The sequence below is a fragment of the Panthera leo genome, chromosome A2, assembly GCF_018350215.1.
Source record: "Panthera leo isolate Ple1 chromosome A2, P.leo_Ple1_pat1.1, whole genome shotgun sequence".
NCBI lineage: Eukaryota > Metazoa > Chordata > Mammalia > Carnivora > Felidae > Panthera > Panthera leo.
Genome location: NC_056680.1, coordinates 159,222,132 through 159,249,021, shown reverse-complemented (window position 1 = coordinate 159,249,021; position 26,890 = coordinate 159,222,132). Strand labels below are relative to the sequence as shown.

Here is a 26,890-nt window from a genome sequence, read left to right as displayed (position 1 = left end):
TGGGCTTTAAACAAATATGCCTTTACAACGTGTGAGTTCTGGTGACATTCACTCTATATGGGTAAGAGGGGAAAAAATGTTTTCCGTTAATAAACTTTCTCTTGCGGTTGCTAATAGCATTTCAAATGCTTCTCAATAAATTTGTCTTCCGCATTACTTCTGTCCCGTGAATCATTCTATATCATTATTTTTATCTCTAAAACACACATGAGCCCCCAAGCCTAGTCCAGGCTGCAGACATAAGCTTAGCGAAACGACCTCTAACCCGTGTAGCCAATGGCACCCAGGTGAAGCAAAAGCTGCGAGACAGAGTTGATGCTGTGTCTCATCCGGTAATGGTGGGAAGTGTGTCCTGAGCGGGGGATGCAGTGTGGCTGAAAAGAGGATTCGTTCTGCAGTCACTGCACTTCTGTCTCCCATCACTGATTCGGCCTCCTCTCCCAGGGTTTGTTGCACTCCGGCACCGTCTGGATGACTGGCCTCGTGGCTAATGGGCCACATGGCCAGTGGCGACAAGACGGGATTGAGGCCTCCCCAGCTGGTGCCGTAATCATAGAATAGTAGGTGCTCCCACTAATAAGGGGCAAGTAGTGCCTCCTGGATTTTCCTACCTGCCTTCTCAAGGGCATCTAATACACGTGCCGTCCCACGCTTCTCTCCCAGCGCTGCATTACTGATCTTGTCTCCCCTGCAGAAGTTCATGATACTTTTTTCTCCCTCACATAATGCAAGCCAGCTTGATTTAAAGAATTATACAAAGGAAAACAAAATCCTTTTGGACAATGAGTTAACCAAGCTTGTTCCATTCACCCAGCTTCCGGTATGTTAGGAACTTCTGAGATAATCTGGCCTGATTAAATTTGGGTTTTATTTATTCAGAGAGTCTGTATCTAAGTCATTTAAACCATAAAGAGGTCTTAATATGTATTTCCTGAGTAGGAATATGCCTTCCACTGAATACCTGAATGTTCTCTAAGAAGGGCAACTCAGCAACAGACAGCCATATGGTACAGAAAACACATAGGGTTTTCTAGAGTTCTGAATTCCATTGCAGTAATATGGATGGAAAGAATTTTTCTCCAGCCAAACTCTTCAAGGTGTTTCTTTATCCAATCTGACTGGGTGGCCTCACTTGGCTTTCTCCAGCACAGTGAAAGTTGATCATGTGACTTGGCAAGCAAGACATGTTTAATTGATGTCTCCGCAGGACTGGATAGTGGTGAAAAGTATTATTAGGACATTTTGATGCCTGCTAATGAGTAATGACAGTGATTTCATAGGTGCCAAGTTTGTCTGGCATTTGATGCCAGCATCTGCGATGGCAAGAAAGGTCTTTCAAGAATGGGGTAAGGCATATTTTGCAGACGGGAGCCATCACGGTAGCTTTGCAACAAAATTATATGATGAGACCAAGGAAGCTCAAGTCATTGGACATTTTTCTTACTTTACATAAAAGTTACATTTTTAGTCAAATCCATTTACAGTATTTGACTTGCACTTGGCTAAGATAAAATATTTTATTTTTTTAATGTTCATTCATTTTTTTGAGAGACAGAGAGAGAGTGAGCAGAAAGAGAGAGAGAGAGAGAGAGAGAGAGAGAGACAGAGAGAGAATCCGAAGCAGGCTCCAGGCTCTGAGCTGTCAGCACAGATCCCAACACGGGGCTTGAACTCACAAACCATAAGATTATTACCTGAGCCAAAGTCAGACAGATGCTTAACCAACTGAGCCACCCAGGCACCCCAAGATAAAATATTTTAAATTTTATACTAGAATTTGAAAGCAGTCATATGAACACATCCAAAAAAGGGAACGAGCAACACTTTCTTGGAAACTGCTACACTTTCCATGGGAAACTTTTGCTTTTAGTGGCATTAGCCATCTACAACAAATATAACAGAAGGAATTATTTGCACAGATAAACATTTTCATTCCAGATTCCAACAATCTGAACCATATATTCTTTTGCCAGGAGGGCTTGGAAAGGAGGAAGAAAAGCAGAAGGCAGTCATGATAATGAAAGAAATGAAGAGAGTTCTTTGTTTGCATTGATGTTGGAAAAACAAAAACAAAACAGAAACCAATCATTCATTCTTCAGATTTTTCTCATGTGAATGGTGAAAAAAAAAATATCACTAGATTCATTACTGGGTAGTTGTTTTCATAGACAGCTTAGCAAACCAAACCAAATGTCCTGAATTTAAGGAATAGAAATTTGACACAGCTGGGTCACAGATGGGAGGCGATCCTGACAGGAGAAAGCTTCTCAATCTTTAGGTTTAGGTTAATGATCACAAAGTCATCTTAAAATTAGTTTTGTATGCTAACAGAGCTATTTATCCATCCACAAGCTGTTACCTCAGGTTATACTATAAGCTAAACAGTTGAGACAAGCTGAGTAACAAAAAACACTTGTCACCTTCGGTAAAAGAAGTGTTGACTGCCGAAGGGACAACACCTAATCCAATGGCTCTTCATAAATGCTTCTCTAAATATTGTTCAGGGACCTCAGAAGTCCTCCTTCATTCCGAAATAATCACAAGCCCATAGTCTTGTTAGGGGAAACTTTAATGTCACTTACGGATTAATATAGTGAGACGAACTCAACTCTTTCTTCTAAAGAATAAGAGTAAGAGTGATGAAGAATCGCATCTGAAGTCATACTTCGGTGGTGAGGTATTGAAGGGCCACGGTCCCCTGGCTAACTCAGCCTACCTACTCAACTCCACATCCTGCTGTTCCTTTGATGAGGCAAATCTCTTCACGGTGTGACATTTATAACTGTAGCTATCATCTCATGAGCATCATCAATGTTCATTATAACAGTGCCAGACGTGTACGCGTTACCTGTAGCCTGATGAATGAGGGCAGTGGTATTCTGGTAATCCAGCTTTACAAAAAATAAAAGTCTGGACTTGTAGGGCTTGTTAATTTCCACGGGGTGCATCCTCCTACTGTAGCTGGTTCAAGCTACCGAGCCTTAAAAACCGGCTCACAAAATTCCTGAATATTTAACGATCTTGCTTCCAGCATATTACTCAAAGGTTTAGAAACTCAAACTCTGCTTCTGCTGTCCCCACCCCTACATTTCCCACCACCAGTTCCAATCTTAATTCCCAACCAAGCAAACAAGGGGCTTCCCCAGGGTTCAGTTGGTTCGAGAACCCTTCCCCAACCACCTTGGTCCACGTTGTTCTCCCACTCATTATACATACTGGCTCTTATACCAGGTAGGCACATAAACATTTACCTTCTATTAATGTATTAATGCCTCCTGACTGTCTGTCTTCCTTTTTTAACCAGTGTGTCTGCTTCATAAGGAAGCAGGCCCTTGTATTTCTGAAATCCGCATACTGTGTTACCTACAAAATGGACATATAATATTATTGAATGAACCGGGACCACCTATATATTAGAGGTAATCCTCTACTCCGAGTTTGTAAAGCTCAAGTCTTACAGTAGGGGCAGAGTGACTAATGTCAATATGAAAGCAAGAAATCGTTTGGTTTGGGAGATGTTTAAAGGATCAAAGGAGAGGCACATACCATATTTAACTTTAATTTTCCTTTCTTGTTTTTTGAGTAGATACAAGAGTCTGCGAAGGTTCCTTCTTTATCTGCCAATAATCAGGCTTCCCCTCTATCTCCCTTTCCCTAACTGAACCTGGCAAAGATGTCGAGGTGAGTGTTTTCCATTCCTTTTTCTCTTTACTCTGAGCCTCGGCTGAGACAGTCCCTGGGATTCAAGCTACAGAGTTTAATGAATAATGTCAACTCCCTCGAGACCTAGCACTGGCATTTTATAGCCTCCGAGCAGTTCATAGGATCAGAGCTCAGTCTCTATGGCAGGCTGCTTTTTAATATGCATTCACAGATCAACTTTTTGCAGAGGCTTTTTATTCAAAGAGAATGATATATTTTTGAAACTATTGAAAAAGTCTTTGTAAAACTGAAATTAAATCCTTTCTTTCTAGGTTTAATCTCGGCCATCTTTCCAAAGCAAGGCATAAAAGAAGGGATTAATTTGAAATTTGGGCTGCCTTAGAAATGTAAAGGTCCTTGGGCTGTGTTTCTCCAAATGACCTGCACTATTTTAATCCAATGTAATTTATTTGGTTGTGGCTGAAAGGCAGAATGGCCTCTAAAAATCCCCTTCCAACATTTCTACAGAGGTCGCTCTCTCCCGTTTCTCTCCGTCTCCCTTTATCTGCGGATGCCGGGTGAAAATCTGAGAGAGGGGACTTCTTCTTGTAAGTCAGTGTGATTTCAGGAAGTGGACACCACTGCTCCCTTCCTTCGTTTCCTTTCCCTCTCTCCCCAGATGCTTCGGCTTTGGTGAGGAAGTGAGCTTCTCACCTAGAGAATACACACAACTGAGCAAGGGCTCACTGTCATTTCAATTGTGCGTGTTCCGTGAAAACCAGACCGCCCCCCACCCAACACCTTGCTGGAGCCGTTTCCTCCTCACTCCTATCTCTCTCCATCCGTCGGGTAAGAAAAAAGTCCGGAAAAAAATGGAGAGATAATCTGCCAATATAATCTGAAAAGGTGAAACAATTGTTTACGACTACAAAGTATTTGTGATAAGATATTAAGTCATTTTTCCATATGATTACACCTATACATACTTTGTTAAATGAAAAGTGGCAACTTAGACCATAAGAGGTAAACATGAGATACAATTTATCCTTAGTTCACAATCTCAATGTGCCAAAGATGTGTAAATGAGTTATGATCACAAGGGCTTTTATTTTTTTGTTGTTGTTTTGTTTTTTGAAAGTTTATTTATTTATTTTGAGAGAGAAAGAGAGCGAGAGAAAGAGAGAGAGAGCACAGGGGAGGGGCAGAGAGAAAGAATCCCGAGCAGGCTCCGTACCATCAAAACAGAGCTGGAAGGGGAGCCCGAAGTCATGACTGTAAGATCATGACCTGAGCTGAAATCAAGAGTTGGACGCTTACGTGACTGAGCCACCCAGTCCCACATACTCCCCTCTTCTTTCTCTACTCCACGTTCCCGTATGCAGAATGCAGTCCACTCTCACCACACTGGCGGTGAATGGACAAAGAAGGAATACGCGATGGTAGGAGTATAGACGTATGTGTCCCACAGTCCTGTGGTTGTGCCCTAGAGCCACTCCTTAATGACAAGGACATATCCCTTAATGACAGAGACACACGGAGCATCTGAAGTAGGTCATGGTGCAGGATGAAAAGGATGAGAGGGAGGGAAAGCTGGAAGACTGGTAATTAAGTGTCCACCTGAAAGCAGAGAAGTGCGATCTGGTTACCTAACCAGATGCTGCGTCCAGGTCAGAAAGAGCAGACTCACCCTGCACGTGCAAATCAGCCTGCGTAGCTATTATAGTTGCTAATAAAGCCTTTTAGCTTTTCGGTGATTATGGGCTTAAATATTGAGACATCCTCGGATCTTTTCCTCGGGAATCAACTATGTCAGTGCCTCGTAACCTTAGGCTACCTGTAATCAGACAAAACTTTTGCTGGCTGTTTCTAAAGACGTGGTGGCATATACAATAAAGGTTACAAAATGATGCCAAGTATTTTCTAAGTTTACAAAAAAGCATTTTAAGAGCCAATATTTCACTGAATGTCCCGGAGGGAACTTGAGTTCAGACAGGGTAAGTGACCGTCCAAAACCCAAAGCCAAGATAGCAGAGAGGGAGGGGAAGAAAGTGGAAGCAGATTCAGGCCAACGCTTCTCTGTCAGTGGCCAGCAGCGTGTCCTGAGAGTTTGCTTCACCCTTTAAGGGTGTAAGTGACATTCATACTAACATGCTACGGGGGTCGAGGAAACAGACGACTCACAGGTTTGGGAGAGAATTGCTGTCGTCCACCTGGGAAAACGCTGCTAACGGAGAGGGAAGGCTGGCTCTACAGCCTGAGGATTTGACATCACAGCATCGAATTTCAAATCCTGAGTTCTTTTCCTTCTCTGTAATTTTCTGGTAGCAAGAATAGACATGTGATATTACCTGATGAGTAAAAGGACCATGGTCATCTTATTCACATCTCACCCCAGGTTTAAACACGCTTGTCACTCACTTGTCCATATTTCAACGTACCTGCATCTATTTCACGGTAGCTCAGACACCAGCCAGTACATTAGGTGACTGCACCTTATTTTAAATAAGAGATCATTTTTCTGGTTGCAACTGACTTTGCATGTAATTACATATTCCGGCAAGCTGCTTTGGTGAACATGCCTTCACATGCACATCGCAGTGTTTTCCTCATGATTATCTGAAACGTGCAGGTTTCTGTGCTCATGTACTGACTTCTTCCATATAATTTTTTATAACTTTATACCGCTGGTGGTTGTTCCTACTGTTATTACCATCACTACCCCCTCAGCCTTCCGCAAACCCCTCTTGTATTACCTGCCCTCCTGTTTTCCTTTGTCCCTTTAGCTTTTGTCTCTCTTCATACTTTAGCTATCTTCATGAATTTGCATAAAGGACAGTGATCTTTTTTTTTTTTAATTTTTTTTAACGTTTATTTATTTTTGAGACAGAGAGAGACCAAGCATGAACGGGGGAGGGGCAGAGAGAGAGGGAGACAGAATCGGAAGCAGGCTCCAGGCTCTGGGCCATCAGCCCAGAGCCCGACGCGGGGCTCGAACTCACGGACCGCGAGATCGTGACCCGGGCTGAAGTAGGACGCTTAACCGACTGAGCCACCCAGGCGCCCCAAGGACAGTGATCTTTAAAAAGCTATTGATGCTTTGTACCTTCTCTGCCATTCGTTCGCTCTTTGACTCAGGGCACATTCACTGAGCACATACTATATGCGGGGCAGGCCCTGGGAATAAAATGGTGAACAGAGCCTGGCACGGTCTCCTCTGAGATATTATGGGCCTCTGGAAGTGACAGATGGTATTAAAGAATCACAAATAATAAATGTTGAATCACCATCATCACTGTGCTAAGATATATCTTAGAATAAGAGGGTTTGGCCCAATTACAGGTTCACAGAAAGCTTCCTTAAGGAGGTGGCTACTGAACTGAGATTTGAAGGATGAGTAGAACGTACCTGATAAAGCAGAGAGGGAAGATGTGCAAAAGTCCTGTAGTGGCAGCAGTGGTGGGGCAGAGGGAACAATGTGAGGATACAGGGCATTCATGAAAAACTGAAAGGAGGCCAAAAAGACCAGAAGGGAGAAAGTGAGGAAAAGTATGGTGGAAAATCAGGTTAAAAACTTAGCCATACTACATAGGTCTGTATAAGCCAGTTAAATTTATAGCGGAGGGATGGATTCCAATTCTTTTAAAAAATTTTTTCATGTTTATTTTTAAGAGAGAGAGATAGAGAGCAAGCATGGGCAAGAGAGGGGCAGAAAGAGAGGGAGACACAGAATCCGAAGCGGGCTCCAGGCTCCGAGCTGTCAGCACAGAGCCCGATGCGGGGCTCGAACTCACGAATCATGAGATCATGACCTGAGCCGAAGTTGGACGCTCACCTGACTGAGCTACCCAGGTGCCCCAATGTTTGTTTACTTCTAAGAGAGAGAGAGAGAGAGAGAGAGAGAGAGAGAGCGTGAGCGAGCGAGAGACAGAGAGAGTGAGTGAGCACGGGAGAGGAGTAGAGACAGAGGGAAACATAGAATCCAAAGCAGACTCCAGGCTCTGAGCCATCAACCCAGAACTCACAGAACTCGAGCCAGCTGGGCTCGAACTCACAGACCATGAGATCATCACCTGAGCAGAAGTTGGACACTCAACCGACTGAACCACCCAGGTGCCCTGATAGATTCCAATTCTGTAAGGACATGATTATATTCAGTGAATGTCTTCTTGATGGGGGAGAGGTGGGGTGCAATGTTCAAATTCCAAGGTGTCGTCATTGATTCCTAAGTCTGTGGTCGTTCCAAACAGATGGAGGCACAAAATTTCCCATAGCCAATAAATCTAGGTGTTTATCCCCTAGGTTAGTGTGACTAAAGCAGGTAAGATTAATTTCTTTTTTTAATTATGCTTTGAATTCAATCACTTACGGGTATCCTGGATTATAAAGAACATGGTGTGTGCTATTTGGCTAGTAAAAACTTTACTTTTGCATTTGGGGGGCAACATCAGACCCTGTTCCTTCTTAGGATCTCAGAACTCAGAAATCACATAATTTTTAAACTGGAAGATATCTGTGTAGGTCATTCCATTTATCTCCTCTTACTACGTCTAGAAACAGTAATGTTTATTTATCTGCGCAAGGTGAGATCTCTCTTTTCATACAAAAAATTGCAAGAAGATTTTCTCTGAGAATGAAGATCTGGTATTAATAATTCTTCTAAATGTTCAGCACCAAACACTGTTTATATCTGTCCAATGTTCTCTTGCTTAGGAAGATAGCCAACAGCTTTCATATTACCGAGAATATTCTGGGGATTTGGGGGGCAGTTCTGATTAAGAGGTTGATATCATATGTAGAAGGACTGAGGCCAAAGATAGGCTCCAGAAGCATGAGAAAAAATCTATCTACCAAGCCCTGAGATAAGGGATTGCCTTTTGGATTTAATTTATGTAGGTGAGCACCATAATTACAAAGAGTAAGGAACACATATGGAAAACATGAGATGATTATTGGATCTTAAAGAGCACTTGAAGCATTGGAAAGCAAGCTTGCAGAACAATTGGAAGGGTCTATAAAGCACCAGGAAGAGACAAAGACTGTAACTATCAACATGAAGCTTCGCTCACAAGAAAGACACACTCTTATACTTTTGAGAGGGTGAAGGTAAGTCAATATAACAAACAATAGATGAACTATTCAACACGATCATTCTAACCTCTTTGATGCAATTTTAAGTTTCTATGTGCTACTAGTAAGTTACAAATTCATTGAGAATGGAATATGTATCTGCATAAGAAAATTTAAAAAGATAAAACAGGGGTGCCTGGGTGGCTCAGTCGGTTAAGCGTCTGACTTTGGCTCAGGTCATGATCTCACAGTTCGTGGGTTCGAGCCCCACGTTGGGCTCTGTGCTGACAGCTCAGAGCCTGGAGCCTGTTTCGGATTCTGTGTCTCCCTCTCTCTGTCTCTGCCCCTCCCCTGCTCATGCTCTGTCTCTGTCTCAAAAATAAATAAACATTAAAAAAAATTAAAAAGATAAAACAGCAACAGGTTAATGTATCTGCATGATTTGGTCACAAACTAACCTCTTTGGTGTTTAGGAGAACAAACACCGGGTTGCCCTTTCCTGCGATTGATCTGACCTTTGGCTTTCCCTGGGGCATTTCCTCATCCAAAGGGTGGCATCCTGGCTCCTCAGGACAGTGGTTTGTAAATGACAAGCCTCTGAGCCCCACGCAAAATGTATTTGAAGGTAAATTCTCCACATATAAACACACCAACAGACAGATACGGGTCCCTTTTAATTTTCTTCAATTCTTCTGGAAAAAAGAGAAAACTATGGAAATCACTCACTTGAAACCCACTCTGCCATGAGAATGACGACAATGAATAGGAGTATGAAATTAAGTGACCAGTTATGGGATGTGGTCAGTTACTGATGCAGAAGTTCAGATCAGAGGATGTTTGTCCTAAAAGGGATGAATTAGTGAAAATTTGCTGATTACTAATGTTGCTGAAACTCTTCTCAGTGCCTTCCATAAACCACGTCATTCAATCTTAGGATGGCTTTACAAGGGTCACTGCACCCATTTCACACCGGAGCTCAAAGAGTCTGAGTGCCCAAGGTTACAAGTAAGTAAGAGATAGGGCCAGGTTCAAACTCAGGCAGTGTGACCTATCATAGAAGGGCTTCCCGGTTCCATCTTGGATCTTCCAGCCTCTGGCCTGGATGATCACCGGTCTTCTGAGAAATAGTTATGTCACCCTGAGCAACCCAAGACCAGAGGTGAAAATGTGTAGAAATAGTAGCCCAGCTGTAATGTTTGAAGCTCTACTAAATATTTAGTTATACTATGCTCTAGATTTTAGTTAGCGGTTTTTGTTTTTCCCTTTAAAAGTAGTACTGTAATAAAATTACCATAAGTCCTTTTTTTCAAAAGGGATCCTTGGTCCTCTGCAGGCAATAACAAGCTAAATTATTTCATAACAATAACAAAGTTCAAAACCACAGAGCACAAAAAAGCAGCAGAAAGACTCAGCTCACTGGCTTTAGAACAGTAAGAGACCTCGGAAGCTATTTAGCCAAGAGGAAGAAGTGAAGTGACTTCTACGAGAAGTGAAATGACTCACCACAAAGGCACAAGGCACGGTAATCTTGTAGTTAGCTAGCCAGCATCGGAAGCCTGTTTCTTTGGACCTCAATGCTCTTGCTATGAGTGGTATCACCGAGGCCAGATGCAATGTCGTTCATTCTGTATCAAACTGAATGGCATATACTATATATTTTTACATTATTCTTGCTGGACCAGACCCTTCTGATTTTGAATGGATCCATGGGAGTAACTAAGAGATAAATCAAGCCTTTCAGTTTATTTGGAAGCATATAGCCTTCAATAAGGTACAAGATAAATATTTTTCACCACAAAATAGTGTCAGTGACCACTTTCTCTAATTAGGCACGGTGGTCTTCTAACCTCTACGCACACACTTGATTTTCAAGATTTCAGTTTCACTTAGAGAAGACCAGCAGAGATCAGGTTATGTTTAAAAGAACGACTCTACTTTTACAGATACAAAAGTGAAATAATGAACAGGTAGAAATGAGCACCTGGGAGGAGATCATTTCCCTCTTTTATGTAAATACTCTCAGGACATTTCTAATACTTGGAGTCATTACTCTTTAAAAACAAACAAAGAAAACCTCAACTATCCAACCTGTACCATATATTTAAATTTAAAACAAATTAAATATTTTTAAAATCTGTTTTTCTTTGCTGTGTCTTTAAATGGAAGCAGCTATAAAAATAATTATTTCCTTTTTTTACAATGTTTATTTATTTTTGAGAGAGACAGAGCATGAGTGGGGGAGGGGCAGAGAAAGAGGACACAGACTCAGAAGCAGGCTCCAGGCTCTGAGCTGTCAGTACAGAGCCTGATGCAGGGCTCGAACTCACAAACCGTGAGATCATGACCTGAGCCGAAGTCGGACGCTTAGCCGACTGAGACACCCAGGTGCCTCTTGCTTTCCAGTACAATATCAAAGTGGTCACTGGAGTTAGGAACCCCTTGTCATCACCACCAATTTCTGGTTCTTTGTCTTTAGTTAGAATTTTCATATTTAGGGAAAAGATCCCTTATAGTTAATAGTGGTATATATGTCACAATATATAAATCATGCTGGTGGAGTGAATGTGCGTAGTTGTATCCAAGTTACCTAACTCAAGCATTGTTTACCATATAATGAATATCACAGACTGAAACTTAACATTTTGGCATGATTGGCAAGGGGCAACTTTAGTTATATAATTCCTTTACTGTAACTACTTTCAATATCAGTTTCATTTTTTATTCATTACTTTTCCATATACCTATATAGACTTTAATGATAACCAAATTACTATCTTTTTTTTAAGTTTATTTATTTATTTTCAGAGGGAGAGAAAGAACAGGGGAGAGGTAGAGAGTGAGGGAGAGAGAGAATCCCAAGCAGACATCGCATTGTCAGTGCAGAGCCCGACGTGGGGCTTGAACTTACGAACAGTGAAATCATGACCTGAGCCAAAGTCAAGAGTTGGACACGTAACCGACTAAGCCACCCAGGTGCCCTACTATCTGTTTTTATTTTCTTGTATATCTTACTGTTAATGTTAATTTTTCTAGGATCATTTTTGTCTCTTGTTTTTGAGCAACTTTCTAAACACAATTGTAAGCGCAAGACAATAAATTACATTTTTCTCTGTTGAAGTCTTCTATTCTGAACACAATTTCTAACTTTTGCTACAAATAATGATATGAAAGGCTCAGAGAGCTGTACTGCATTTTATTAACCCTAGAACTCTTCTCTGATATTTGTGTCATTATTTCCTAAAAATGAAGTGAAATGAAAGAAGTCTGTGTAATTAGAGGGTTTAGATATTAGATTCTCAGTTTTTCAGCATATTAGGAAGAGACTGAAGAAGACAGAATCTCTTTCTCTCCCCTGCTTCCTTTCTCCCTACGCATGCATGCGCACACACACACACACACACGTACACACACACTGCAGACAATGGACTTCTTTCAACTATATGTTGTATGCCAAATCTGCTTCCAAAAGGGATTTCTAAATAGCCGTGCATTTTTGGAAAATTAATGTCGCAAATATAGAGTTCACATTCATTTAAAAATATTCTTGGATCACAAAAAAATATAATCTTTAACTTTACAGCATAAAGCGATTATGTAACACAAGGCACATCTGTGTTTTACTAGTCATTTTACGTGCCGCTTTTTACTTTTAATATCTAGAAAAACAACGTGCCTTCTTGGATTCTTGTTTTAGATATAGAGCTTAATGGGCTTTGTTCCACTTTCTAACTTATTTTTCTGATCTGAAAAATGTGGCCAAACAGTTGTGACGGGGCATGAGACGACTCCTGTCCAGACACTGAAGGTTCAAATTATACTGTGTCTGCCTCTCTGATGAACTGATAAATGAGGACCCAGTCAGATACATTACACTAACACAATTTCCCAAAATATCCAGACATGGCTTAGACACACAGAGGCAAATCCAAGATCAGCCTTCCCTTCCCAACCATGTTTACGGAACACTGGACGCGTGGGTCCTTCTTTTTGGAGTCATCAGGCAAGAGAGAATGTATCTTGACAACTGGGAACTGTTGTCAGGATGCGACAACACAATCTGGGTTCCTTAGAAGCAGCTGACCAGTGGGTGCATGCAGAGGACCCGGGGTCTGCGTGCAATTACGAGGCCAGAGGGAGAGGGAGAGGCACTCACAGTTGTGGCAGGTGGCTCCACTATACCCCGTCTCCTCGCAAGCGCACTGGAAGCTGTGCCATGTTTGCGAGCACTTCCCGCCATGCTCGCAGTGATTGGGCACGCATCTGTCAGAGAAAGAGACAAACCGAAATGAACCAACACACGAATGAGATTTACGAGTGGCCAAATTCCAAGCCGTCTGGGCAATATATCATTTCAATGCCAGGTTGACTTACCCAGGCAATTAATCCTTGTTAGTTTAAGCAGATTAATATGATCCATGATGGAAGGTGCCAGGCGCACAAAAGATGATGTATCACAAGCCTGGTGTTTCCCATTTTTTGAGTAAACAGTAGAAATTAACAAACAGTGGAGAGACTCATTTGCATAGCACAGATTCATTTTATTTTGCCTTTGCACACAAAAAAAGTCACTTAGCTGGATTTCCTCCTGGTGAAAGGTAGGTTAGCCATCTTGTTTCCTGTCTTCTTCTTTATCAAGGCCAATACCAAGTCAGAAAGGGGTGACACTGAGTTTTTCATAGCAGTTTGAGTTTTTGAAATGCCATGGCAACAGCAAGAAAAGACTGCTAACTCTTCTGTACTTCTCCCCCTGTGTCCAGCTGGTGAATGAAAGCCACGTATCCAAAACATCAAGCATAATATAGGGGAAAACGTGGGTTTCATGCTGAAATCTTTGTCTTTCTATTTATGACAGAGCCAGTTGTGGCTACGTAAGTTAACCTTTTACTTTTAATGTTTATTTATTTTTTTGAGAGAGAGAGAGAGCACAAGTGGGGTAGGCGTAGAGAGAGGGGGAGACACAGAATCGAAAACAGGCTCCAGGCTCTGAGCTGTCAGCACAGAACCTGACTAGGGCTCGAACTCACAGACCACAAGATCATGACCTGAGCTGAAGTCGGACGCTTAACCGACTGAGCCACCCAGGCGCCCCTAACCTTTCTTAATATCAATTTCTCTTTTGAAATACGGAGTAATTTTACCTACCCTATAAGTAGCTGTAAGGTATGGAGGTAATACGCATAGACTAGATAACTAACAGGCAGGAAATAGAGGGACAGCATAGGGAAGCTACGAATATTTGGACTGCAACGTCGAGGGCATAATTTCCTAGCTTGCCTGTATTCTCACTACAGTGAGGTTGAAATCTGTTCAGAAACACTCCTGTTTCAGTAGCAGACTCTTTACTTCCTCCTGGTCCTACTGCCTTATTCTTCCCACCAATTCTTTTCTTCAACTTCCCGAAAACCTGATTCTTTGTAATTCTGGTTAAGATGCTCACAGATAACAAAGGCATTACTCCGCATTACCATTCACAAAAGATTTCAAGATTTTAATAAGAAACTGTCTAAAACGGAAATGTCTACCCAGGTTAAAACAATAGAATCTATCATAGTGGATCACAGGCAATGGACTGAGAGGGACCCACACTGCATGGGACCCCTGAGTCATAATGCCCTGGTAGCTTCCTGCTGTGAAATTTGATAGGGCTGGTCTCAGAGACAGCATTCTTCATCCCCCCATTCTTGATTTACCCTCAGTCATGCCTAAACCCACAGCAGGCATAATTCCATCTGGCATTGAACCTCCCATTCTTATGTAGGAACGTGGTCCCCTACAACTTTTTGCAAACCTTTAGTGACGCAACACACATTCACTGAACACTTGCTATGTGCATAGCGCATGGGAATAGAAGGCAAGTAAGATTTCAAGAACTCACAGCCTATAAAAGTAAATATATTGTATATATGAAAACTATAATGTAAGATGGAAATGAAAAGTGCCATAGTGCAGGGGCAAATGATGCATGATGGAGTTTCACATGAGGGATCATATGTAGATCTGGGGCACAATTTAAAGCTTTTAGGTAGAGCCTCAATGAACAGACAAGATTATAAGAGAACTGAGAGAAAGAGCATTGCTGGGGGAAAATACAACAGAAGCAAAAAATGCTGGATTATCATGGGGGAAGGGTGGGTGTGGAAAATTCAGTCTACCTTAAAAGGCACTTGTATTTCATACGAATTTGGGCTTGGTGTTTTCAAGGCTTTAAGGAGGGTCCTTCTCCAAAGACCTTATGACCTAGGTGGAGGTGGGGAATAGGATTCACACAAAATACAACGCCAGGCAGAATTTAGTGAATACAAAAGGAATCGGAAATGCTATAGAAATACGGACATTAGAGTAGCTATGGGTAGAATATAAATAAATATGAAGTTTAAAGCATTTCACTGCATTTTTATAATAACATGTTGAAAATTTTCCCAGCAGAGAGTGAGAAAGCGATGACACAGACAGAGAATCGTGCCCTCCTGTACCCTTGCAGGCACCGAGGCATGGCATGGGCCTCTGCAGAGGCCCTGATTCTCCAGATCATGAGAGAAAGCAATGGGATAGACACTCAAAAATTATGAAAAACGAAAGAAACATCCTTGGTACTTAATTTTGGAATTCAGTGTGTATATGGCTTTGTGTGGTATATTTACTTTCTAAATGGTTGTGGGTTAATATTAGCTCAGTCTAATAGTGAAAGTAATTTACATCAGCTCATTATATCAATTAATTCAGGAGGAAGTGATGCAGAAGTGTACTGAGTTGCAAAGCAAAGCCAGCTCGGAATCTCAATGTGCTCTAAATAACGCACAAAGCAGAGAAGCCACCTCTCAATGATAAAAAAGACTACCATGTACTTAAACACACACGCGAAGTGTATAACCATCAAGTGAGATTGACTGAATGCTCCTAAAATTCAGTATTAAAGATTTCTTTAAAAGTGGTCTCTTATTTAAATGGGGTTTTAATATCTCATTTGGTAATGTCTGTTCCTTATAACTTGCATTTTTTAAACAGATAGTATCCTTTTGCTGGTACTGGCATTTAGTTCTTTTCTTTTTTTTTTAAAGAAAAAACATTAAGTTTTATTTATTTTGAGAGAGAGAGGGAGAGGAGGAGAAAGAGAGCGCACAGGCTAGGGAGGAGCAGAGAGAAGGAGAGACAGAATCCCCAAGCGAGCTCCACCCCAAGGAGTCATCAGCACAGAGCCCTACACAGGGCTCCAACTGTGAGATGGTGACCTGAGCGGAGATCCAGAGTCAGATGCTTAACCGACTGAGCCACCCAGGTGCCCCTGGCATTTAGTTCTTGATGGTGAGAGATGTTTTATTTCCAAACAAATTGACTCAAATATAATTTCAAACCCTAATACTTTACCACTATATTTAAAACAAAAATGTTAGGGCCAGCCACCAAGCAAAACAAAATATGAATTAAACTAGTCTCCCACTTCCTGACTGTTTATTTCTTCTCCCATGCTCCCACAAGACCATTTGCAGAGGTCCTATGCACCATTATCACATTGGTTAGTAATTGTTTGAACATCTTGTCTCTTGTAAACCGTGAGATTCTGCAGTTAGGCATTTTCATCTTATGACTCAGCATGATGAGGTGCCTCATCTACCCAGAAAATGCCTGCTGGCCACTGACCGAAATAACGGACGATGGTGCCGAATGTGAAGTTACACCGAGGGACAGAAGTAAGTTTGGAGGAAACCTCTCTTTTACTGGGAGAACTACGGATTGGTGTTATGTATGATTTTAGTCTTACATCCAGACTCTTGCTTGAGGTAACTGTTACATGTAGAGTTTGTTTCATGGCTTGTCCTAGGTTGGAAGTTTGATTTGCATCAAATGAGAGTCCCAGTGGCTCCACTGTGGTTACGGGACAGCTACTTGGGGGCAGTATCAGGACCCTGCATGGGACAAGTTGGCGAGTGTCAATTTGCTGTGATCAAAGGGCTCCAGAGGAAGTGATGCATCCAATTATCTCTGTCCCCGAGACTCTTCCAGCTTGAATCATCCCTCCAGTCGTAGCAATGCTTTCCAAAATGCTTCAGAAGCAGAAGGCATTTTTTTTTCAAATAAAAGTGACTTATACCACGATATGGAAAACAAACAAAAGCTAACCTTTGAAACTTGAAATGTATAACGATTACTTACTCTAAAATCCATCACTACGGACGAAGTGGCTGTTTGGATGGATGCAACAATCCTGTCTAGGGTTATGGATGACAGTTGTAGTTTTATTTCACCCTGAGTATCTCTTTTATTTCTACACTCGATTTTAATGGCAAAGCATTGAGAAAAAATGGTATTCGCAGATAGAAGAAACTGCATATGGTTCCAGGTTTGTTTGTCACGGCTCCCTTCTGTGGATACTACTTTAACAGAGACAGCAGAAGAAAGTTTATTTCAAATCGAAAAGAATGTCAATCTGACAGCATCATGGAATGCAATGGTAGTCTTCAAAGGACTTCGAAAGTGTTTTCTTTTCTTTTTCTACGGTGCTTAATAGTTATTATTAAGAACCCAATATAAAAACCACACAGTGGTTTTCTGAAATGTGTTCACACAATACCAATTAATGATTAACGGTGGAGGGTTTTTCAGAATGGCTTGCTGTTACTAACATCCTGAACTACCGGTACACAAAAGTTCTCAAATGTTCGTGCATATAGGAGTCACTTGAAAATCTGGTTACAATGAAAATCCTGATTTCTTAAGTCTGGGATGGAGTCTGAGATCCTGTCTTTCTAACCTGCTTTCCAGGGCTGCTCAGGCAGGTAGTCAGAGGATCTCACTGTGAATTAAAAAACTCGAGGGCATTTAGTCCCTCCTCCCTAGGGGCTCAAGGAAGAATCTGGAGGAGGAGAGAAGAAGCAGCCCCAGGAGGGAGGGCGTGGGGGAGAGACAGCAAGTGGGAGAGGCCAATTTGATATTTCAGGCCACTTGTCCACTCAGAGTAACAACATAATCATCTCCTAATCTCATGTAGTCGGTTTAATCATTTCAGAACCCGAGTTTAGACCCCATATGACTCCTAGAAAGTGATCACTGAATATAAAGGCAGTTTCATTTGACCTGAAAATTAAGTTCCGCATTCTCCTTCTGTGTCAGCTGAGATCCCCCACCTGCTTAGTTATGGGACAGGGGCCAGTTCTGCAGTATGTCATTTGCTTTCAGATTAGTACAAATTTTATCCCGGGACATTATATATGCCTTGTTCTAGACTTCAGAAAAGAAAACTTCAGGTCAGGGTATAGGTTATTTTGTGAACTACTGGAAAATATTTAGAGCGATTTACAAATTGCCATCCCAGTGTAAATTACCTCTTGAATTTTATTTTTTTCTTTCATCTTGGTGCAGAATTTCATATCTGTTCATCAAGACAGGCAATTCGTTTAGAAAGTGTGCTTGCTGAAATGCTGTTTTTTATACTCCTGGCTCTCAGAGCTATTTCCACAATCATGGCAGAGTTTTCTTCTGCATTACCTTTAATATTGATCTCAACAATATTTTAGTACTTGTATTTTCACACTAATTAGATTTCAATTTTAGTTGAAGGCATACTCTCTGTGGAGTATATATCACTGCCTTACATTTTTCCCTGTTCAAACTGAAATTATATAGAGAAGTAATCATAATTCCAGCAACTAATTTAGTATTTCATTGCTACATAACTTAATTTTATAGCTGTACGACCAGAAAACCTAATGTTATATTGATGGTGCTACTTCAACAAGCATTTATTTATGGAAATATTTAAATGTAGAGATATTTATTATGCCTCCTACATTATGCCCAAAGTTTCCATTAAGAATAATCAAGCATATTTGGTCCACGTCTTTCCAACAATTACACGTTTCTAGACTAGCCATATCCATCAATTGTAGCCTTACTGTAGAAGCACCTTAAAAATCATTTCTATTGTAATAAACCTGAGTCCACTTTATTTTACTTTGTTAATTTACTTTGAGTTATAATTTTACAACGTATTCCGCAATGATTTATGAATAAAACGTCTTTTAAGAGATCACAGGCTCACACGAAGAGAGACCAGTAAGATCATTAGTTCCTTCACCTTCCAGGTTGTATTCAACCTAGGTAAAGAGCAGTAAGCTCTTTTTAATGAGTCAGGACACTCTAAAACAAACTCTGGGGAAACAAAGAATAAAGGCAGTTTCATCCTCAAGAAATTGTATTTATTCATCACAATGTAATTGGCAAGTCAGGTCTCTATCTATGTCTGATATTAAAAATATTGGTACCGAATTAAGATAATATACCACTATTCTACGAGTATACTGAGATTTATGGAAAAGTTAATCTCTGAAGAAAGCACGGATTCAGATGAGCCCGAGAGGAGGAGGAGAAACTTTCTACACGGAGGGAAAGCCAAAGCTTGTACCAGCGTGAGTAAATACAAAACATGGCCATAGATTAATGAATTGTTGAGTTTGGCCAGAGCAGAAAGCTTGCATCCACGTTGAGGATTACAGCAGAAAGTTGTGGATGTCTGGCCAACAGCCCTTTCCTCTTTCTTGCTTCCTATAGTAACTGTTATCTTGTTCAGGTATCTTCTGTCTTTCATGTGGCCATGTGCTTTTGAAGGGAGACTAGCCCAGTCTCCAGGAGACAAAAAGTAAAGAACCAGGCTTCTTAATGAGGTCATCGACCTCTAGTGCACATTGTTCTCCAAAATCTTTGACCCCCTGCTTTTACAGCAACAGAATTTGTGTCTTGACACAGAGCCATCCAGGTAAAGATACCATTTTCCAGGCTCCTTTTAACTTAGGGGGTCTGTGACTAAGCTTGATCGATGTATGCACTGTCTGGGTTAAGCCCCAAAAGGGAAAGGGCACGCGTTATTCTTGCTTTTCGGTTACTCCTGATCTCCTTCCTAAAATGACCCTAGGATGGTGAGACCTGGAACAGGCGTCTGTGAACACATGAGGACAAGAAGGGAAAATTTTAAGGAGTCTAGTTCCTGGATAACATACCAGCCCTGGACCATCTGCTCAAATGTTTCCTGTCCCCACCTTATCCGCGCTGCCTGTTAAGTGTTGACGTCCTCAGGGCTCGGTCCTGGGTTCTGCCTAGGGTGGCTCCAAGCTTCTATCACTGGTTCAGACTTCCACGGAAAGCTTCAGACCTGTGTATCTGACCAGCTCCTCGACAGCAGCCCCTCGGACGTGTAAGAGGCATCACAAAGGAGGTCAGGGTACTCCCCCACCTTCTCACTCTCCCGTTCAATCTCGTCTCAGCTAATGGCACCACCAGGTACGTGGTCGCTCATCTCAGAAAACCCAAAGTTATTCTTCACAGCCTCCTTTCTACTGCTTCTACAGCAAACATCAGCAAAGCTTTGTGAATTAACATTCAAAAGCTTGCCCGAAACTTATCCACTTTCTGTGTTTCTACTCACTCATTTCAACCCACCATCATTTCTCCCTGGATCACAATGCCTCCCTACTCATCCGCCTGCCCTTTTCCATTCTTGCCTTGCTTTAAATTATTCTCATCGAAAGGCCAGAGTGAACTTCCGCATTATATCACACCACTCTTGAAAGCCTCTGATGGACTCTCGTCTCACCTGGGAAACGTTGGAGCACTGGTCCGTCTCTGCACAGTCCCCTCTGCCTGCTTCTCTGTGGCCATCATCTCCCGCTCTTCTTCCTCCCGCCATGTTCTCGGGACACCTGCCCTCCTTGGAGTCACCAGTGGCTCAAACTCTTTCCTTTACACCTTTACGCACACATTCCCTCTTTTCTAACGCGTATTTTTCCCTAGCCGTCACAGAAAAGGTTCTTTTGTTTTCCTCAGTTCTTACCTTCAGGGGTCTCCTCTGACCTTCCAATATGAAGTACTTACCACCACCAGACACTCTCTTTTTGATCTATCACAAGTTCTAATTAAACAGGCGTCGGTTTCTTTCCTGCCAGGCTTCTTTATGGAACTATGCTTTCCCTGATGGCAGGGACTATGTCTCTTGACCACTCTTTATCCATTGCCTAGAATTCTGTCTGGCATTGAGTAGGTACTCATTAAATAATTATTGACTGTATTTTGAATAAGTGAATTATCAGGCCACTTAGATAGTTTAAAATGGCTTTCAGTACCATTTTGATAGCATATGAATGCAGACATAGAGAATGTCTCAGACTGCTGCACTCTAAGTGAGTTGTGGATTATCTGGTCCATTTCTCTCAAATCTATCACATAAACATAATATCATTATACAAAAAGTCAGACTGTCTGGCCAAAGGATTTACATAATCTCCACCTATACCAGAATGCCATCTTATTTGTAGATGAAGGAAACACATATCCAACATAAGCCCTTTAATCTAAAAAATGAGTGAAGTCTTTATATATTGATATAACTATTAGAATGCAAACCCAAACTTGGCAAAGCCCAGTGGTCAAGCAAAGATAGTATTTTGACAAGTCAATCAATATCAAGAAATATCAAAATCAAGAAACATCAAAATAATAATAAAATAATGGCTAATGGAAGAATGAAACCCCATAAGTTTATAGGTTTCTTTTATTAAGAAAAGATAGCATGAATAACTTTTATAGGATACTGTAAAATGATTTTTTATGAATTTAGGGTGATTAAATATTTTTTAAAGTTTATTTTTATTTATACTGAGAGAGAGAGAGGAGAGAGACAGCAAGCAGGGGAGGGGCAGAGAGAGAGGGGGGACACAGAATCTGAAGCAGGCTCCAGGCTCCGAGCTGTCAGCACAGAGCCTGACATCGGAATTGAACTCCCAAACCATGAGATCATAACCTGAGCCAAAACTAGGAGCTGGATGCTTAACTGACTGAGCCACCCAGGCATCCCAGCATGATTAAATATTTTAAAGGAAGTGATATTATTAACAAAATTACCATGAAACCAATAGTGAAATTATTTTACAGTTTATACTTACAAAGTATAACAAGCCAAAGGCATACAGGCAGTTTCATCATTTAAAAAAAAAAATGACATAAGTTTAACAAATTAGCAAAATGTGCACAAAAATATAATATTTGAAGTGCAATGTCTTTTTAATTGGTTCACCACTTGTTACAACCCCGAAATCAAACTGAAAACATCCCTTTAGATGGGCATCATCGCATTCTGATCTCCCAAATATTCGCTAATGAAGAACATTTAAAACGTCCTATTTTTAGTGTAGTCAGGTTTCAAAAATATCATACATGATGAAACCAGTATTCTAAAAAATAGAGACACATGGCTTCTAAAAGCCAATGTAGGATACATTCACTTAAAGAAAAAAAAAAATATCCACCCAAGGCAGAAATGTGTGATTAATAGATCCCTGTTCTCCAGATATCAATAAGGCAATGTTTTCACTTATGCTACACACACACACACACACACACACACGCCAAATAAGATGAACTTTTTAAAAATGTGTATTCAAAACAAACAAAAAGCAGAATCAGACCTATAAACACAGAGAACAAAGTGATGGTTGCCAGAGGGAAGGGGGGTGGGGGGTGGGCAAAATGGCTGAAGGCAAGTGGGAGACACAGGATACTAGTTGTGGACTGAATGACTCATGGAATAAAAGGTACAGGGCAGGGAATACAGTCAACCGTATTGTAACAGTGTTGTTTGGTGACAGGTGGGAGCTACACGTGTAAGCAGAGCATATCATACAGAGAAGCGGACTCACTACGTCGTATACCGAAACTAATGTGTGTCAACTCTACTCAAAGTAACTATGAACATGTCCATCCAATGTTGACCTTGTATCCAGGAGACTCAATAAGATTTGTCCCACGCCTCCTTCCAAAAAAGGAAAACACTAGTGGAGAACTGAACCAAGGAAGAGATTCCATTATTAGATAATTTATTAAATAAAGTCTCCTGTGACTTTGGAATACAGACTACTCAGGTATTTATTCCTAAGACACACGGACATTTGGTCCAAGACTTTGAAAACTAGATCTAATCTTGTCAAACCAGAGGATCTGATAAATTTTAAAACGATAGAGTCCTAAAGATTAGACGCTGCTCAAACACTCAAACACATTGCACTTGAGTGGAACAACTTAGTATCATCCATATAAGTTCTAATGTTTTCAAGTTAGCAGTCTAGAAATGAACTTAAAATCTCCCTACAAGAGGAAACTATTCATGTATATACAATCTTTAGAAGGAAATGTTGTCACCACTATAATTTAAAACAGCTGTGGATAGCAAAAAAAAAAAACCCAAAAAACAAAAAACAAAACCCTCAAATGAAGTACCTATTAGGGGAGAATCATTATAATAAAGCTTCTTTGCCACGCAGATTGTGTGTGTGGTCTCAGAAATATAATGTAATATCCACTTCTACTAACGGTGTTGAAGATCTTTTAATTTTTGCACTTAATAACCGATTATGATTATGATGATATGAAATGATCATAACGTGTGTGTGTGCATGTGTGTGCGTGTGTGCGCATTGTTGTTTTTTTTGTTGTTGTTGCTTTGTTCAGTTTTTTGTTTAATTCTAAAATTCACATCTGTTTGCTTCTGGGTTCAAAGAAAATTCAAAACCACTGAAATAGAATGGTAAAAGTTTAAAGCTAGAAAGAGTAATTGAGCTCCTGGTTTAATCCCCTTATTTCATAAATGAAGAAGCTAAAAACTGGAAATTGAGTGAAATTAGTGAGCTCAATCAAGGTCACAGAGCATATTTATGGCATAGTCTGGACTTGGGCACAGATGCTGGTCTAGAACTTTTTAAATACTACGTGATTGTCCTAAGTTACAATGGAGAATCATAGTTGCAAACTAGAGACCTTTAGGAAGTATGTAATATACAGATAAAGAATTCTTACCCCTGAAGAAACAGTCAAAGAAAAAACAGAGCATGTATTTTATTGTCTTCAAACTATTTGAGTGTCTGTCTGGGCACATCTTTTTCTAATGTCTGGTTCTTACACTTCCCTCCCTCCCTCCCTCCCTCCCTCCCTCCCTCCCTCCCTTCCTTCCTTTCTTTCCTTCTTTCTTCCCCTGAGTCCAAATAGGTGCACTATGTTTATGTAATTTTTTGTATTTCTACAAAGAAGAGAATAACATGAACATCTCTGACATTATTTTTACAGCTGATTCAAAACAAATTTTGTGGTAGCCAATTTAAGCAATTGCTATGGTCTTGTTATCCTCACTGTCTAACTTAGTATTTTTTTCTAGAAAACACGTTAGCATCTGTGGAAGGCAGTGTTTGGTAAATTGAACTGGTTAGAAATCTTTCTGTCAGAGGCAATTTGTGACAGATATTGTTTGCAAAGAGGCTGTATGTAGATTTTGGTTCTCTGAGGAGTAAAGAGAGGAGACATGCCCTAATGGAGGCGGGGCGGGGGGTGGGGGATTTTAAACTGTTTGTGGGAAGGCAGGCAATTATCCTTTAAGAAGCTAGAGGATTCTGGGTTAACAGTCCCATGACATACGATTTCATCTCATCTGGTCATTATTTCACTGTGTCACAACTGGATTCTATGTTTCGTTAGGTCAGCTGTCTCGGTAAGACCAGGATCAGCTCCTGAGACGTGGCAGGCCTTCAATAAATACATGTTGATGAATTACTGAATTCAAGAAACTCACACAAGGAACTTCTCTTCATCTATCATGCAAGTCCCAGCACAAGAATAATCAAAGAACTTTCAGGTTGTAAAAAGTTAAAAGAAACAAAAAATACACAAAAACACAAACCTGTTCTTAACACGGCCTTTGGAGATGCACATAATCGTGGCCAAACATACTAAACAGTTTTCCAAAGGTCTCACAGCTTGTTTTTGCCAGAGATGAAATTCTCAGATTGATACCTTTCATCACTATCTTCCAGTGTGCACACTTGTTTCTTTTTATGTTAAAAAGAGATCAAGGATTCCAGCACTCAGATCTGATCTCATAGATATCAATAAATAGTTCTTTCATCACAATCTAATATTTTGTCCTAGTAAAGATTGTTTAACAATGTGTAATTTAAATATAATCTTCTTATAATTTTTCTGTATACTGAGCACTTTCAAAATAAATACGTTCATTACTGTTACTTCTCCCTTTGATATGCTTACTGCAAGACAGTCTCCGGTTGATTACCCACTATTATCACTATTCATGGTAATACTTGGCTAAGCAAGAGTACAAAAATAAATCATTTTGAGTTTATACTCACTTAGGGCTTTAACTCATTTATACAAATCCTGGGTAGCATGGGGTAGAATAACTATCCCATTAGTTCGATTTTGTTCCAAAATAAAATGCTAAAGAGGGTCCTATTTGTCTTTGTATCGCGTTGAGCGTGCTGTCATCTTTCGGGCTGTATTTGAGAATTTACATTGCAACCAAAAAATGAACTCAGCAGTATGAGTAAACTGACTGACATAATCAGAGGTTGGAAAATGAAACGCTTTTCAGCATTTTAAGGTTCACTGCAGAAATAACTAATGAGAAGTGGACAACATTTTATGCCCTGTTTGTAAATGGAAAGAATACTTATTGGGTAGTATTGAGAACCTACTATTCTAGGAGTATATGAAGCACTGGGGATTCTAAGGGAATAGGTAAAATCAACACACTGTACTGTGACTATAGAGACGTGGCCAAAAATACTCCAGGAAATACAGGTAGTTTATGCATATGAGGCTATGGCGGTGGTAGGGTGGCTAATCAACAGGGAAGCTCACTGGGTATGGTCTTGAGGTGTTTGCAGGATGCATAAGAGTTAAGAATCCAAGAAAGAACTCCTGGATGTCAGAACAGGATGGGCAAGAGCAGGTATGAAGGTTTTTAATTGCATGGGAAATTACGCATGGCAGGAATCTTTAATGGCCAAAACCTGACGAGCAGCACTGGGAGAGGTAAGACATATTTTAATTATTTTCATATATGACTAATAATGGCATTAAATATTTGGCAGACGTTATATTGTTTACATATTCCCAGGAGTTAACTCTCCACTCGCTTACCTGCCTCTGTTTCCCAATTAGGTACCCTGTCTTTAATCTACTTTTAAGTTGAGAAATCAAGATAGCACCAAGGTTTCGGCAGAAGGGCTATCCTGATACCATAAGTACTGCTCTAGGATAGACAATGTAAAGTTATTTTTTATAACACTGTGAAGTTGAGCTTTATATTTATAAAATAATCGGATTCTTCTACTATTCCTCAGTTCACTAGAAATAGAAAAAATATATATATAGTAAGTCAAAAACCAAGTCATTCACTAATGACTGTTATTCAACTCATAGATTTGGAACCAGTAAGAGCCCTCACTCAACATTTCAAGTATAAAGCAGAGTGGAAATTATGGAAGCACTTACATCTTTTTTTAAACCAGAATAATTAAATTTCGGAATCCCCCAAAGCTGGACTACTTTCAGGAAAATAATTCATCTTGAATGGAAATAATTTTAAAAGAAGTAATAACAATGAAAACCTAACTGTTTTATTAACAGACACTTGACTTTATAAATGGTCATGAAATAATTTGGCATGCTTCATTTTAATTACAAACAGCTCATTTCTACGGATTTATTATCTTACTTAGAAGTGGTCTGATTGCCTTATAGAAAAATTGATAGACTATAATTTGCTTCTGGTTAGAGATTTTTGATCATGCTTTATTCTCTCCGAGCGGTCATGGCATTATGTTTATGCTGAAACAGTGAAGTTTTTCTCACTGTTTCAGATAATTAATAAACTATGGGTTTTTAGGGGCTTATGCCTCAGTAGCAAAAATGTATTCCCAAACCTAATTACTCAAGCCTAAACTTGAGTTTACTGCTGAGCATTTAATTTAATCTTTTTAGTGTTGATTATTTTTGTCACTACTGCAAGGCAGATCTCACAAGTATTTCCTCTTCAAGTGGAGTGACAAGTTGCCATCTATATTTGTACACTGAAAACCAAGTGCAAGTTTTTAGCATTTCCCTTCTGCATACATCTAGAAATTCGTTTATGGCTTATCAGGATTGAGGTTAACTCAGGATATGTCACCATGATAGAAATCTCCCCCTATGAAAAAAAAATCAAGCAAGAATTCTGCTCCAAAGTAATAAGTCAATGTATTCAGGCAAGCAATTGACTAAGTAAAAAAAAAAAAAAAAAAAATCAAAATTTCTGCTTTACTGCCCTCACCAGATATAGGACAATGGGGGTAAAATCCCATTCCAAAGCCCC

At 40.3% G+C, this 26,890-nt stretch overlaps 1 protein-coding gene across 1 annotated transcript in view; it reads right to left on the bottom strand.

Moving 5' to 3' along the window:
- The window catches only part of CNTNAP2 (contactin associated protein 2), a 1,228,588-nt gene that overhangs the window by 749,478 nt on the left and 452,220 nt on the right, over positions 1-26,890 (bottom strand). Inside the window, exon 11 of the mRNA XM_042927363.1 lies at positions 12,863-12,969. Coding sequence (XP_042783297.1) covers positions 12,863-12,969 — 107 coding nt within the window. The remainder of the gene's footprint in view (positions 1-12,862; positions 12,970-26,890) is intronic.